Source organism: Procambarus clarkii, chromosome 39 (genome assembly GCF_040958095.1).
Source record: "Procambarus clarkii isolate CNS0578487 chromosome 39, FALCON_Pclarkii_2.0, whole genome shotgun sequence".
In the NCBI taxonomy this organism is placed as follows: Eukaryota; Metazoa; Arthropoda; class Malacostraca; order Decapoda; family Cambaridae; genus Procambarus; species Procambarus clarkii.
The window spans coordinates 42,336,919-42,354,035 of record NC_091188.1 but is presented as its reverse complement, the minus strand read 5'-3'; the positions used below and the strand labels follow the sequence as shown (position 1 = coordinate 42,354,035).

The 17,117-nt window shown below is 45.6% G+C and overlaps 1 protein-coding gene across 1 annotated transcript in view; it reads left to right on the top strand.

Annotated features, from left to right (window-relative positions):
- Positions 1-15,324, top strand: part of LOC123748358 (uncharacterized) — a 140,374-nt gene extending 125,050 nt beyond the window's left edge. Inside the window, exons 5-8 of the mRNA XM_069338422.1 lie at positions 2,114-2,209; positions 12,712-12,825; positions 13,026-13,243; positions 15,126-15,324. Of these exons, the coding sequence (XP_069194523.1) occupies positions 2,114-2,209; positions 12,712-12,825; positions 13,026-13,243; positions 15,126-15,309 (612 nt within the window). The 3' untranslated portion in view covers positions 15,310-15,324. The remainder of the gene's footprint in view (positions 1-2,113; positions 2,210-12,711; positions 12,826-13,025; positions 13,244-15,125) is intronic.
- The last annotated feature ends 1,793 nt before the right edge of the window (positions 15,325-17,117 follow it).

The window sequence follows — 17,117 nt, the reverse complement described above, 5'->3', positions numbered from 1 at the left end:
ATTCTTTCAAGTATTTTACAGGGGATGCTTGTCAGTGATACAGGTCTATAGTAAAGTGCCGCCTCCCTATCACCTTTCTTGAAAATTGGTACGACATTTGCCTTCTTCCAGCAACTGGGCAATTCTCCCGACATAAGTGACTCATTAAAGATCATTGCCAGAGGCACGCTGAGAGCCTGCGCTGCCTCTTTTAGTATCCACGGTGATACTTTGTCTGGTCCAACTGCTTTAGTTGCATCTAGAGTTGTCAACTGTTTCATTACCACCTCTGCTGTCACCTCTATATCTGATAGTCTTTCATCTAGGGTAACCCCTTCCAACAATGGGAGCTGCTCAGGCTCGGTAGTGAACACTCCATGGAAACTGGCATTCAGTGCCTCGCAGATTTCCTTGTCACTTTCGGTATATGCCCCCTCTGTCTTCCTTAGTCTTGTCACTTGGTCGTTCACCGACATTTTTCTTCTTATATGACTGTGTAGTAACTTAGGTTGTTTTTTCGCTTTGATTGCAATATCGTTCTCATAGTCCCTTTCCGATGTTCGTCTTATGTTAATGTAATCGTTCCTAGCTCTGTTGTATCTGCTTCTGTTGTCCTCTGTTCTTTGTCTTCTGTACTTCCTCCACTCCCGCCTGCTGGCCATTTTTGCTTCCTGACACTGTCTATTAAACCATGGGTTATTATATTCCCTCCTGCTTTTTTCCTTTATTGTTGGAATAAATCTCTCTTCAGCCTCCTTGCATTTCCATATGACTTGGTTCATCATACCTTGCACTGTTTTTCCTCTAATTTCTTCCTCTCACTGCACTTCTCCCAGGTAGTCCCTTATCCTTCTGTAGTCCCCTCTTCTGTAATCAAGTCTCCTTTCCCGGACCTCATGTCCTTTGGTCACAATTTTAAGCTCCATCATGTAGTCAAAGACTAGGACACAATGGTCACTGGCTCCTAGTGGTATTTCATGTTCCAACTGCTCGATGTCTTCTGCATTCTGGGTGAAAACGAGGTCTAATAGGCTGAGCGTATCCCCTCCTCTTTCCCTAGTGTCTTCCTTCACATGCTGTGTTAGGAAATTCCTGTCAATAACGTCTACCAGCTTCGCTCCCCAGGTCTCCTTCCCCGCCATGGGGATTCCTCGATTCCCAATCTATCTCTCCGTGATTTAGGTCCCCCATGACCAGCAGCTTCGCTCTCATTCTATACGCTATTGTTACTCCCCTCTGCAGTTCCTCTACACATGCCTTGTTGCTGTCCTCTGCAGTTCATCTATACATGTCTTGTTGCTGTCCTCGTACTCCTGCCTGGGCCTTCTACTGTTTGGTGGGGGATTGTAGAGTATCAAGATTACAATCTTCTTCCCATCCACTGTCAGAGTTCCATGTATGAAGCTCGTGCTTTCATTGGTACCTGGATTTTCCACCTCATCAAACTGTGTGTGTGTGTGGGGGGGGGGATGGTGGGGGGGGGAAGGGTGTGGGGGGGAAGGCTGTGTGTGTGTGGGGGGGGGAAGGGTGTGTGTTGGGGGGGAAGGCTGTGTGTGTGTGGGGGGGAGGGTGTGTGTGTGGGGGGGGGGGAGGGTGTGTGTGTGTGGGGGGGGGGAGAGGGTGTGTGTGTGTGGGGGGGGGAGAGGGTGTGTGTGTGTGTGGGGGGGGGGGAGAGGGTGTGTGTGTGGGGGGGGAGGGTGTGTGTGTGGGGGGGAGGGTGTGTGTGTGTGTGTACTCACCTAGTTGTGCTTGCGGGGGTTGAGCTCTGGCTCTTTGGTCCCGCCTCTCAACCGTCAATCAACAGGTGTACAGGTTCCTGAGCCTATTGGGCTCTATCATATCTACACTTGAAACTGTGTATGGAGTCAGCCTCCACCACATCACTTCCTAATGCATTCCATTTGTCAACCACTCTGACACTAAAAAAGTTCTTTCAAATATCTCTGTGGCTCATTTGGGCACTCAGTTTCCACCTGTGTCCCCTTGTGCGTGTTCCCCTTGTGTTAAATAGCCTGTCTTTATCTACCCAGTCGATTCCCTTCAGAATCTTGAATGTGGTGATCATATCCCTGTGTGTGTGTATCTGTGTGTGTGTGCGTACAGTATAATTACTAACCCGGTGTTGTGTGTACAGGAGCGGGTGTGGGGTGCAGGTGTACACGTGTGTGTCGTGAAGCCAACACCAACAGCTCGTTCTATCAGGCGCCTCATCACCAACAGTGAACTCCAGGTGAGTGTAAATAATGTTACCTGCTTGGATAAGCACCTCCAAAGGATACCTGATCAACCAGGCTGTGACTCGTACGTCAGGCTGCGAGCAGCCGCGTCCAACAGCCTGGTTGATCAGTCCGGCAACCAGGAGGCCTGGTCGACGACCGGGCCGCGGGGACGCTAAGCCCCGGAAGCACCTCAAGGTAACCTCAAGGTAACAAGGTAACCTCACCCTCCCCCCCCCTCCCCCCTGCCTGGGGAGCTGGGGTATGAGGACAAGGAGCTGGGGTATGAGGACAAGGAGCTGGGGTATGAGGACAAGGAGCTGGGGTATGAGGACAAGGAGCTGGGGTATGAGGACAAGGAGCTGGGGTATGAGGACAAGGAGCTGGGGTATGAGGACAAGGAGCTGGGGTATGAGGACAAGGAGCTGGGATATGAGAACAAGGTGCTGGGGTATGAGGACAAGGAGCTGGGATATGAGGACAAGATGCTGGGATATGAGGACAAGGTGCTGGGGTATGAGGACAAGGTGCTGGGGTATGAGGACAAGGTGCTGGGATATGAGGACAAGGTGCTGGGGTATGAGGACAAGGAGCTGGGGTATGAGGACAAGGAGCTGGGGTATGAGGACAAGGAGCTGGGGTATGAGGACAAGGAGCTGGGGTATGAGGACAAGGTGCTGGGATATGAGGACAAGGAGCTGGGATATGAGGACAAGATGCTGGGATATGAGGACAAGGTGCTGGGGTATGAGGACAAGGTGCTGGGGTATGAGGACAAGGTGCTGGGATATGAGGACAAGGTGCTGGGGTATGAGGACAAGGAGCTGGGGTATGAGGACAAGGAGCTGAGGTATGAGGACAAGGAGCTGGGGTATGAGGACAAGGAGCTGGGGTATGAGGACAAGGAGCTGGGGTATGAGGACAAGGAGCTGGGGTATGAGGACAAGGAGCTGGGGTATGAGGACAAGGTGCTGGGATATGAGGACAAGGAGCTGGGATATGAGGACAAGGAGCTGGGGGTATGAGGACAAGGTGCTGGGATATGAGAACAAGGTGCTGGGATATGAGGACAAGGTGCTGGGGTATGAGGACAAGGAGCTGGGATATGAGGACAAGGAGCTGGGATATGGGGACAAGGAGCTGGGATACGAGGACAAGGGGCTGGGATACGAGGACAAGGAGCTGGGATACGAGGACAAGGAGCTGGGATACGAGGACAAGGAGCTGGGATATGAGGACAAGGAGCTGGGATATGGGGACAAGGTGCTGGGGTATGAGGACAAAGAGCTGGGATATGAGGACAAGGAGCTGGGATATGAGGACAAGGAGCTGGGGTATGAGGACAAGGAGCTGGGATATGGGGACAAGGAGGTGGGATACGAGAACAAAGAGCTATTATCGGAGGTCCAGAAGCTGAGATACAAGGATGGTACCCAACCACTTAGACCATAGGGGATTGAACTCCGACCCAGCAAGCAGCGAGGCCGTCGCCCCACTGACCAGTCTTGGGAAGCAGACGCACCGGTACTAGTTATGTCTTATAAATGCCAGTGAATGTACTCAGCCATTTCTTAAGGCTAAGACTTTTTGTCTCCAAACCTGCTTCTGTTTTGTTTAAAATTCCCCTACGTCTTTCTATCTATATCTACCACTACTGGTGTAGGCGACGCCACACTACCACTGGTGTAGATGCCACAGGTGTTGAGCTTGTCATATAACCGGCAATCACACACCTGCGCTGACAGGTGTGCCAGCAATGACTTAGTCAATACCTTTCTTGCCCACCCACTCTCACTCTCTCTGAGAGAGAGAGAGAGAGAGAGAGAGAGAGAGAGAGAGAGAGAGAGAGAGAGAGAGAGAGAGAGAGAGAGAGAGAGAGAGAGACAGACAGACACAGACAGACACAGACAGACACAGACAGACACAGACAGACACAGACAGACACAGACAGACACAGACAGACAGACAGACAGACAGACAGACAACACACATATATTGATATATAAGTGCTAGCAAGAGTCCCTATAGGCCTAGCTACAGGAATAAACTCTCAGTTGACTAATAACACAACTCTGGTAATTTTCACAGCCTCTGGGCGCCCTAGTGTGTTGTGGGCCACTCAGTCAGCGTATTACCACGTGTCACCCCGGGGTGAGCATATTGATTAAAGCCACTATTCACACCTACTTTATCGCTTCCTCTCGCCTAATTCCTCGCTTTCTACACGTCGTATCGTTTTCTATGATTTGACCTCGATAGGTTAGGTAGGTTGCTTGGGTTCTGGGGCCAGGTTCACGAAGCAGTTACGCAAGCACTTACGAACCGGAAGCCAAATTCACGAAGTAGTTACGCAAGCACTTACGAACCTGGGGCCCGATTCACGAAGCAGTTACGCAAGCACTTACGAAACTGGGGCCCGATTCACGAAGCAGTTACGCAAGCACTTACGGACCTGGGGCCAGATTCACGAAGCAGTTACGCAAGCACTTACGAACCTGTGCATCTTGTCTCAATCTTTGGCGGCTTTGTTTACAATTATTAAACAGTTAATGAGCTCCGAAGCACCAGGAGGCTGTTTATAACAATAACAACAGTTGATTGGCAAGTTTTCATGCTTGTAAACTGTTTAATAAATGTAACCAAAGCCGTCAGAGATTGAGGAAAGATTTACACGTTCGTAAGTGCTTGCGTAACTGCTTCCTGAATCTAGTCCCAGGTTCGTAAGTGCTTGCGTAACTGCTTCGTGAATCTGGCCCCAGGTTCGTAAGTGCTTGCGTAACTGCTTCGTGAATCTGGCACTAGGTCCGTAAGTGCTTGAGTAACCGATTCGTGAACCTGGCCTCGGGTTCGTAAGTGGTTGCGTAACTGCTTTGTGAATCTGGCTCCAGGTGCGTAAGTGCTTGCGTAACGGCTTCGTGAATCTGGCGTCAGTAGTATGACCTCGTTTACATTAATTACCCAACTATTAGATAGCCAGCCCCCCCCCTCCCCCCGGGCCTCTGGCTATCGACCCGCGCGCGCACACATGTCGTTAAATGAATGGAAACTATTGAGGCTTACAACGCTGTGATCTTGGCGTTTGAAAACGCGTGGGCTTGGGTCTATCATTAAATACATCGTATTTTGACCGGAATGGAGAAGACGGTGCTGGAGTAGCCGTGGACACCACCGGGCGGCACGGAAGGTAAACAAAGTCATGGAGGAACAAACTCTTGGAACAGTGTGGAGATGGACGGTGACAAGTAGGAAGCAGAGCGGTGTTAGTGAGGTGTGTAGTGAGAGAAGAGGAGGGTGAGAGGTGGAGAGGGGATGGTGCAGGATGATGACAGGGGTAGTGGGGAATAGTGAGAGGAAGGAGGGGGGGAGGGGGGGGATGTTTTAACTACTGTAATAGCTGAAGTTAATCTGCCACCCAATTCCACCTGCACATAAACCGGTTGAAACCTGTATTGATTCTGGTTTCAAAGGTCACACCAGTGATCTCTGGGGTGACCTTTGACCTCGTCACGCCGGTCTCTTCATCATATCTCAATACTGAAATATATGTATTGATTCCAACCCAAAATTAGTACTAAAAGTATTGACCTTTCACAGTCAACTCACAAGGAACTCAGTCAACTATATATATATATATATATTGTGACGGTAACGCGTTGGTGTTCGGCTGTTTAAGGCTAGGGGTATGGCCTCGTCACATAGTTATAAAAAAAAATAGAAAAAACTGGAACTTCGTCTGTGGTAAGGTAAGGAGAAGACACACAAAACACAAGTAAACTTTAACAATGAAATTTTAATTACGTTAATTAAATCAAAACATGAATAAAATGCACAAACAAATTCTTATAATAAAATCAATCAAAATAATAAGAATAATTAGATGACACAATGAAAAGTTACGTTAAGGCAAAATAACAAGAAGTGCAATACAAAAGTAAATGGGAGGTGTTGGAATATTGGCTTTAAGCCACCACTTCTCTCAGTACACGCTAGCGTCTAGCCGGGAGGAGTGGTGACAACGAGAGCACTGAACATTCTGAGGTAGGAGGTTGGGGCGACCCCAGACATCAAGTAGTATGGGGGGGCGAGTGCAGGTGCAGCCAGACCGGCGACCAATCAGCGGAGCCGGTAGCGATCAACATGTAGTTTGGTGGTTTGAGTCCGAACAGGTGGCTGGCTGCATATGTTTTGCTCACCCTGGCAAGCCTTGCTGGTGTTGTTGTTGTTGTTGGACATGTCTTCCATAGTCGTTTTATATAATTTCAACGACGTGTTTGTGGAGGGAAGAGCAGGCTCAATCTCTTGAAGGAGATTACTGTCACAACTCTCCCCCGAAGCCTGCGGTTCTGGAAGAAGTACGTCGTTATGTGGTGGAGTAATGGATGGAGTCGCTTCTACTTCATAAACTCTGGAGAGGGCATCGGCTATGGTGTTGTCAGACTCTTGGTATAGCGTGTCTCCAGGTTGAATTTCTGCAGGTAGCAAGCCCATAGTAGAAGACGTTGAGATGAGAAGTGGGCGTGCTGCAAGAGGTGTAGGGTGGTGTGGTCCGTATTGATGGTGGACCGAGCACTTTTCAGGTGTGAAGTGAAGTGCTGAAGCTTCAGGATGAGGAAGAGTAGCTCCTTGCCAATTGTTCCGTCGTTCCTTGTAGCAGTAGTCGCTGACAGGTGTATTCTTCTCGCCTCGTTGCTGCATCACGACACCACCATCGTCGGTACCATTGGCGTCGACATGGAGGATGAAGGGCTTATCTGACGAGGTGAGAGTGGAATTAGAAGAGGGCATAGGAGCACGATTATTATCCTGAAAGCATTTGGGAAAATCATTAAGGATTTCGGAATTAGAAAGCGCTGACTCCTTGTCAGTGCTTTCGGGAGGAGAAGCTGGGAAGGTCTCACTGTGGATGTAGGGTTCTGTGAATGTGGAATAGTTAGTCAAGACAGTGGGAGGAGTACCATTATATTGCTTCAGGAGGTTGACGTGGCACAGCTGGGTCTTCCGCCGCCTATCTGGAGTCTCTATGACGTAAGTGTTGTTGCTTCTGCACTCTTTGACGCAGTAGGGTCCTGAAAATCTGTTTTGTAAAGGTGAACCTGGGATAGGAAAATAGGCAAGGACGAAGTCTCCCGGCTTGAATTTTCTTACTTTGCTGGTCTGGTCGTAATGAGTCTTCATTCTCACCTGGGCTTTCAATAGATTATCATGGGCAAAGCGATGGACTCTCTCTAGAATGTGTTGAAGGTTTTGAAGAAACTGGGGCACATTCTGATGCTCACTGAAGGTGGCATCTCTGAGAGAGTCTTTGAAAGCCTTAAGGGGAGTACGGCACTTACGGCCGTAGAGCATCTCATAAGGAGATACTCCTAGGGACTCATTGGGGAGACTTCTGAAAATACACATTATTAGGTCAATCTGCTTATCCCAATCCTTTGAGGTTTCACTACAAAACTTTTTCAAGAGTGCTTTGATGGTCTGATGACTACGTTCAAGAGAACCCTGTGAAGCAGGATGATAGGGGCTGGACAATACCTGTTTGATGTTGAACTCCTCCAGTGTCCTTTTGAAGAGATCACTGGTGAAGTTGGTGCCACAGTCACTTTGAATCTCCCTGGGAAATCCGTATTGAGTGAAGATCTTCAATAGATGTTTTATAACCGTAGCAGCCGTGATGTTCTTCACTGGAACTGCTATGGGAAATCTGGTGGTAGGACACAGGATGGTTAGGATGTAGGCGTTACCTGAACTGGTCCGAGGTAAAGGACCAACACAGTCTATTATGAGTCTGTGGAAAGGTTCCGCAGGCACCTGTATGGGAATCAGTGGTGCTCTGGGAATGGAGACGTTCGGTTTGCCTGCCATCTGACATGTATGACACTGTTTTACGTACTGTTTGACGTTATTTACCATACCTGGCCAGTAGTAGTCTTGACGAATCCCATGGTAAGTCTTGTTGAAGCCGTAGTGGGAGAATGCTCCGTGGGCCAGGTGTAGAATAGTGGGCCGCAGGCTGGTGGGAATCACAAGTTGTTCGATGTTGGCCCAATCGTCCTCCTCCTTCAGTTTACTGGGTCTATATCTGCGGTAGAGCAAGTCGTTCTCTAGGAAGAACCCAGGAATACTGTCGGGTTGAGTCTCAGCCTGGAAAAACAATGGTGTTAAAGTAAGATCTTCCCTCTGCAACTTACGGAACTCCAACTTGGTCAGATGCGGGGGGAGTTTCTGAGGGTCTTGAGGGACAGCGGTAGCAGTAGAGTCAGCTGACTGTGGACGTGCGGCTTGTGCACGGGTGGTCACGAGAACCGGAGGAGAAACTTCACCACTCTCTTGAACCTCTGCTGGAACATACTCAAGAATAGGGTTTATTGGCACAGAGTTACACACCTGGGGTTTGTCCATGACGATCAGGTTGGTCGGTTGCAGGTCTTCTGCCAAGTCGTTGCCTAGGAGAAGTTGCACTCCAGGCATGGGAAAAGGCTTTTCCCTGACGGCGACTTGGACTTCCCCGTTCACGTAGGGACAATCCAGGTGGACTCTGGCGAGAGGGTATGGAGTGGTAGCAGTGAGGTCAGTGATGAAGACTGTTTCCCCGGTGTAGACTATGTTGGGCACAGCCGACTTCAAGATGATCGATTGTAGAGCCGCTGTGTCCCTCAAGATCTTCAATTTGAAACGTCCCTCCGGATTTGAACCGTTGGCAGAGACAGTTCCAGTATACAGGTGGTTACTGAAAAGAGAAAGATCATTAACATCAACACCAACATTCATCACAGGCTTACCGGACTTAGGAGGAGTTGGTTTGGGTCGTTGTTGGTCAGTGGTTCCCTTGTATTGAGACTTACCACACTTGTCTATGGTATGTCCATAGAGTCTACAATACTTGCAGTACAGTTGTGAACCAGCTTGATCGGGGCTCACCTTCTCGTAACTGTACCACGACTTCTTACTGGAGGATGGTTCGGGTGTCAGCCGGTGGATGAGGCTGTAAGTGTCAGCCGACTTAGCACACTTCAGGTAGTCGGTTTCTTCTTTATCTGCTAAGTAGAGACGGACAGGAGGTGGCACACGTCTCAAGAATTCTTCAACAAGCATCAGGTTGACGAGTTCTGTAAAAGTAGAGACATGTGCTGCTTCCAGCCATTTCATGAAATACCTCCGTTTCGTGTTAGCAAACTCAAGGAAGGTAGTGGTACTTGCCTTCAGGTGGTCACGGAATTTCCTTCTATAACTTTCTGTGGAAAGTAGGTAGGCGTCCAACACTGCTTGTTTCAGAGTGTAGTAGTCATTCTCAGACGCCAAAGTACTGAGTGTGACTGCAGCTCTACCTGTAAGATGGACTCTGAGAAGTGTGGCCCATTGGTCGACAGGCCAACTGAGTTGATTAGCAAGGGTTTCAAAGGTGGTGAAAAACACATCAACTTCTGCTTCTACAAAGGATGGCATTAACTTACTTGCATGTGATATATTAAAACTGACGGGAAGATTGGCAGTAGCTTGCTGGCGTTGAGTGAAGTGGGAAGTTTCCAAGGCGATTTCACGTTGACGACACTCTAGAGCCAGAGTTGCTTGTTGCTTGTCATGTTCGCGTTGTATTTCCAACTCGCGTTGTTTTGTTTCAAGCTGTACTCTCTCACGTTCATGGAGCAAGGCGACCTCACGTTCGTGGAGGGCGAGTCCACGTTCGTGTTCTTCTCTCCTCAAGGCAGCTTCACGTTCTTGTTCGTCTCTCCTCAAAGCAGCTTCACGTTCTTGTTCGTCTCTCCTCAAAGCAGCCTCGCGTTCTTGTTCTTCCCTCCGTATGGCAGCCGCTCGTTCTTGTTGTTCGCGGGCTTCCCTTTGCTGCTCACGTTCAATCTTAGCCAGCTCTAGTTTAAGTTTCATCGTTGCCAAGTCAGTTTTATCTGCAATATAGTAAGTTTCATGAGTTTCAGAGTCTATCTTACCTTGCTCTAAATAGTAATCCAGCAACAGGTTGTGTAGGTCATTTTTGTTGGCTTGGTAGGGAACTTCTAGTTGATACTCATGTGCAAGAGTTTGTAATTCAGTCCTCTTGGCACGACTTAAAGTCCCTATTTCACCTGCTGGATTTGCACGGAAAGTTTGGAGACGAAACATGGTGAAATTAGCAAATAAAGGTACACGAATATTCAATAGTGAAATGTCAGAAACAGGACAACGTGGCAACTGGTACCTATCCTGTGTGATCTTTAACAATTAACGTTAAGTGAAAGATATTAAATGATTAAATTAAATCAAGGGCGCAGGAAATCTTGTACCCGGTACTCATGTAAGAGAATAAGGGCAAGAAAATCCTACTAACAAATGAAACAAAGTTTCGAAAACAAATGAAACAGTTAAATGCTTCAAAAGTAAAATTGGTAGTCCAAGGATGTAGGCATACCTTGCCAAGTCTCTATAGGACATAAAGCAAGTTTTCCCCACTGAATTTAATATGATACTTACAGAATTAGCGAACTTTTGTGCTCTGAAAAAATAAGCTAATTCCCTACCGTTGTATGTATCATCATCTCTGACTGACGTGTAGGGGTGCGAGGTGTCAACTTGTGACGAGAACTGCTGCTGAGGTCCCAATTCAGCAACTAAAGTTCGAGCTAGAGGAACTATGGCCCTCTTTGTCCTCCTACAGTCAGATTGCAGAAGATTGGGTACTCTTGACCCGGGGCAGACCACAGTACCAGGGTACCAATATGATGATCTGTCAGAATGAGAAATATTCAAGGGACATAGATGGTAAACACGAGTAATAACACGGAGGGAGAGATGACCAATTAAGAGTATGACTGCGGCCTACAGTCACCACGTAATCCAAAGTTGTCTCACCTTCACTATATGTTACTCTCGTAATGCACAATACACCGCACCTTATAAAAAATGAAATTGAATATGAAAAATAGTAAAGCTACGTTAACAAAGTTAAATACGCTTACCATAAATTACCACTTGGCACCAGTACCTGAGTGAAGCTCCTAGGACAGGCCCCCATATAACTTGTGACGGTAACGCGTTGGTGTTCGGCTGTTTAAGGCTAGGGGTATGGCCTCGTCACATAGTTATAAAAAAAAAATAGAAAAAACTGGAACTTCGTCTGTGGTAAGGTAAGGAGAAGACACACAAAACACAAGTAAACTTTAACAATGAAATTTTAATTACGTTAATTAAATCAAAACATGAATAAAATGCACAAACAAATTCTTATAATAAAATCAATCAAAATAATAAGAATAATTAGATGACACAATGAAAAGTTACGTTAAGGCAAAATAACAAGAAGTGCAATACAAAAGTAAATGGGAGGTGTTGGAATATTGGCTTTAAGCCACCACTTCTCTCAGTACACGCTAGCGTCTAGCCGGGAGGAGTGGTGACAACGAGAGCACTGAACATTCTGAGGTAGGAGGTTGGGGCGACCCCAGACATCAAGTAGTATGGGGGGGCGAGTGCAGGTGCAGCCAGACCGGCGACCAATCAGCGGAGCCGGTAGCGATCAACATGTAGTTTGGTGGTTTGAGTCCGAACAGGTGGCTGGCTGCATATGTTTTGCTCACCCTGGCAAGCCTTGCTGGTGTTGTTGTTGTTGTTGGACATGTCTTCCATAGTCGTTTTATATAATTTCAACGACGTGTTTGTGGAGGGAAGAGCAGGCTCAATCTCTTGAAGGAGATTACTGTCACAATATATATATATATATATATATATATATATATATATATATATATATATATATATATATATATATATATATATATATATATATATATATAACTAAAGAGTTTTCAGTTGCATATAGTCCTGTGGGACCATTCAGGCTTGTTCGCATATATATATATATATATATATATATATATATATATATATATATGTCGTACCTAGTAGCCAGAACGCACTTCTCGGCCTACTATTCAAGGCCCGATTTGCCTAATAAGCCAAGTTTTCCTGAATTAATATATTTTCTCACATTTTTTTCTTATGAAATGATAAAGCTACCGATTTCATTATGTATAAGGTCAATTTTTTTTTATTGGAGTTAAAATTAACGTAGATATATGACCGAACCTAACCAACCCTACCTAACCTAACCTAACCTATCTTTATAGGTTAGGTTAGGTAAGGTAGCCGAAAAAGTTAGGTTAGGTTTGGTTAGGTAGGTTAGGTTGTCGAAAAACAATTATTTCATGAAAACATGGCTTATTAGGCAAATCGGGCCTTGCATAGTAGGCTGACAAGTGCGTTCTGGCTACTAGGTACGACATATATATATATATATATATATATATATATATATATATATATATATATATATATATATATATGTATATATATGTATATATATGTATAATATATATAACAGACTTCCATGTTGCTATATTAAATTATTTTGCCCTCTTTTACCATTGTGATGATATAGAGTATTGTGAAAGGATATTCCTGCAGGAACTATTTAAGGATATTTTAAGAATATTATTGTATGATACAAGACTGCATTATGTGAATGTTTTAGGTGGAGTTGGTGAGTGAGGAGCAGCTACACGAGAGAGTGCCAGAGGACCAGTTGACGCCTCAGTTTGGTGGCACCTTACAGCTGGACCACCACGCCTGGTCCGTCTTCTGCAAGGTGGCTGCCCATACACGTGTTGTTCATGCAATATTCACACTGTTTTGCAACATTTCACTGAATGCTTCTTATTTACATTTCCGAGGCCATGGGTCTCCACAGTTGTACTAAAGGTGGTATATATATATATTACTTAATTTAGTTTAATATATATTTTCAAGCCAGTTTTGTAAAATTTGTAAATTCTTATCATATGACAGATCCGGGTGGAAGTGTTGGACCAAGTCAGACGGGGTGCGACAATGTTGGAGACTTGTGTCTCTCTGTCTCCCTCTCCCTCACTGTCTCCCCCACACTCCCTGGCCCCCTCCACCACCACGGAGGTCCAGGAGATGCACCACTGCGTCGCTAGTGCCAAGTCCAGCTTACGGCACATGGAGAAATGGTGCCATAGGCTTCACAACCATTCTTTAGTTAGGTATGTCCTTCAAGAAGCTGGTGCGTTTTCTTTGATCAAACTCGAGACAGAAAATAAGATTTTCTGAGCAGACTATTCTATAAGTTTATCTTAACAATTTTTAACTCTGGATTATTTTCCGGATATATGATATTGTGTGATTTTTAAAGTGCATCTAATGCAGTTATTAGAAACATGCAAATTAAAGAAAGTACTTCAGATTTACAAGGACTAAGAAATGTCCAGAGACCTGAAAGCTGCAGTAATAAAAGCTATGACAACTTTTCTAATTTTTTTTTTTTTGAGATATATACAAGAGTTGTTACATTCTTGTACAGCCACTAGTACGCGTAGCGTTTCGGGCAAGTCCTTAATCCTATGGTCCCTGGAATACGATCCCCTGCCGCGAAGAATCGTTTTTTCATCCAAGTACACATTTTACTGTTGCGTTAAACAGAGGCTACAGTTAAGGTATTGCGCCCAGTAAATCCTGGCAATGTGATGTAGTCATTGTGGTAGTTCCCTTGGCTATGGTCAGCCCAGTAACCGGACCAGACAATGTGATGTACTCATTGTGGTAGTTCCCTTGGCTATGGTCAGCCCAGTAACCGGACCAGGCAATGTGATGTAGTCATTGTGGTAGTTCCCTTGGCTATGGTCAGCCCAGTAACCGGACCAGACAATGTGATGTAGTCATTGTGGTAGTTCCCTTGGCTATGGTCAGCCCAGTAACCGGACCAGGCAATGTGATGTAGTCATTGTGGTAGTTCCCTTGGCTATGGTCAGCCCAGTAACCGGACCAGACAATGTGATGTAGTCATTGTGGTAGTTCACCTTGGCTATGGTCAGCCCAGTAACCGGACCAGGCAATGTGATGTAGTCATTATGGTAGTTCCCTTGGCTATAGGCACATCTGGCAGGTTAGTGAAGCTGAGCCACTACCAGAATACTCAGATTGTAAACTCTGTGATAAACCTTTAATGCACTCACTAGAACACTACAATGTTGAATGTGAAACCGTAAAGGACTTTAGACCTCCTGGCCTCTTGTACCACCAACTGTGTAACTATGTCATTGACTCAGGTGTTCTGAACGACATCCTAACTATTTATCCTAAATTTGCTTGTCCATTTTAAAGAATATAGAACTATTTTATTTATATTATTTTTAAGTTGCATCCCTTATGAACCCATCCCTGTCCATGTGAGGCAGTGCACAGTAGAAAGTTGTTAATAATAACAGGCTTGAGCTAGGTAGCACTGGGATTGTTCTGTTTCATAAGATGTTAGAAAGTAAGATGCTTCAAGTGATTAAGTGTTTCATAATAAGTAAAGTCTTATTTAATTCTTGTTGTCAGGGAAGGAAGCGTGTATTTAGGCTTATCAAGCTTTACGTAGACCCATTACAAACGTTTCTCAAGATGCAACCCCTCAACAGTTTATAAATAATAAATCATTCCCCACAACAGTTTATAAATATGTTCTAAGAAATACAACATTCTGTTGTATCTCTAGGTAAGACCTAGTATATACTATGCCTAATGCCACTAATATGCACAGCGTTTTTGGCAAACGAATTTCGTAATTCCCAGTTACCTATTTTCTGCCAGGTGAACAAAGACATTAAGCGAAAGAACAAATGCCCAACCACTTCAGTTCCGCTCGAGAGAAACATAGACTTTACAAGAGAACAAATTTGTTCATTTGATGCATCATGCTATTGTGATTTTTGTGTGTAATAGATTTTACAAAAATGTAAGAATAGTATGGTTGCCATCTATTGGCAATACTATGGTTTGGTTGCCATCTATTGGCAATACTATGGTTTGGTCGCCATCTATTGGCAAGACTATTTTTTACTTTTATTATAATGATTATTAGTGTATTGCCCCGGTGATTGACAGGTGTTGGATGAGTGAGTGTGAGGAGCTGGTGAAGACGCTGGAGGCCGTCTCCAGTCTGGCGATGGATCACCGAGCCTCCAGACTCTCCCTCCTCCACCAGGAAGCCAACTCGGTAAGTACACTATGCACTTTTAAGTTTTTTTTAAGTTTTAAGTATACTTGTAAGTACACTACACACTTTTAAGGATTAAGGTAGTGTATGGGATCCTCTTGCATGTAGGTTCGAATCCTCATCACGGTCCTTGTGGATTTGTTCACACACACTATGTGTGTGTGTGTGTGTGTGTACTCACCTAATTGTGCTTGCGGGGGTTGAGCTTTGGCTCTTTGGTCCCGCCTCTCAACTGTCAATCAACTGATGTACAGATTCCTGAGCCTACTGGGCTCTATCATATCTACATTTGAAACTGTGTATGGAGTCAGCCTCCACCACATCACTTCCTAGTGCATTCCATTTATTAACTACTCTGACACTGAAAAAATTCTTTCTAACGTCTCTGTGGCTCATCTGGGTACTAAGTTTCCACCTGTGTCCCCTTGTTCGTGTCCCACCCGTGCTGAAGAGTTTGTCTTTGTCCACCCTGTCAATTCCCCTGAGAATTTTGTAGGTGATTATCATGTCTCCCCTTACTCTTCTGTTTTCCTGGGATGTGAGGTTCAGCTCCTTTAGCCTTTCCTCGTAGCTCAATCTTCTCAGTTCCGGGACGAGCCTGGTGGCATACCGCTGAATCTTCTCTAACTTTGTCTTGTGTTTAACTAGGTATGGACTCCAGGTTGGAGCTGCATACTCCAGGATTGGTCTTACATAAGTGGTATACAGGGTTCTGAAAGATTCCTTACACAAGTTTCTGAAGGCAGTTCTTATGTTGGCCAGTCTAGCATATGCCGCTGATGATATTCTTTTGATGTGGGCCTCTGGGGACAGGTTCGGTGTGATATCAACCCCCAGATCCTTCTCTCTATTTGACTCTTGCAGGATTTCCCCTCCCAGATGATACCTTGTGTTCAGCCTCCTGCTCCCTTCGCCTAATTTCATCACCTTACACTTTCCTGAGTTGAACTTTAGCAGCCATTTTCTAGACCATTCCTCCAGTTTATCCAGGTCATCCTGTAGTCTCTGTCTATCTTCATCCGTCTTGATTCTTCTCATAATTTTTGCATCATCAGCAAACATCGAGAGGAATGAGTCTATACCCTCTGGAAGATCGTTCACATATATTAGAAACAGGATGGGTCCAAGTACTGAGCCCTGTGGGACTCCGCTGGTGACATCTCGCCACTCTGATGTCTCCTCCCTCACCGTTACTCGCTGTTTCCTGTTGCTTAAGTACTCCCTTATCCACTGGAGCACCCTCCTTTTTACTCCTGCCTGTTGCTCCAACTTTTTAAACAGCCTTTTATGGGGTACTGTGTCAAAGGCTTTTTGGCAATCCAGGAAAATGCAGTCGGCCCACCCTTCTCTTTCCTGCCTAATTTTTGTTGCCTGGTCATAAAATTCTATTAAACCTGTGAGGCACGATTTACCATATCTGAACCCATGTTGGTGGTGCGTTACAAAGTTATTTCCCTCCAGATGCTCTACGAGCCTTTTCCTTACGATCTTCTCCATCACCTTGCATGGTATACAAGTTAAGGAAACTGGCCTGTAGTTCAGTGCCTCTTGCCTGTCACCCTTTTTGTATATTGGGACCACGTTAGCTGTCTTCCAACTTTCTGGTAAGTCTCCTGGAGACAGGAGAATGTGTGTGTGTGTGTGTGTGTGTGTGTGTGTGTGTGTGTGTGTGTGTGTGTACTCACCTAATTGTACTCACATAATTGTGCTTGCGGGGGTTGAGCTTTGGCTCTTTGGTCCCGCCTCTCAACTGTCAATCAACTGGTGTACAGATTCCTGAGCCTACTGGGCTCTATCATATCTACATTTGAAACTGAGTATGGAGTCAGCCTCCACCACATCACTTCCTAGTGCATTCCATTTATTAACTACTCTGACAC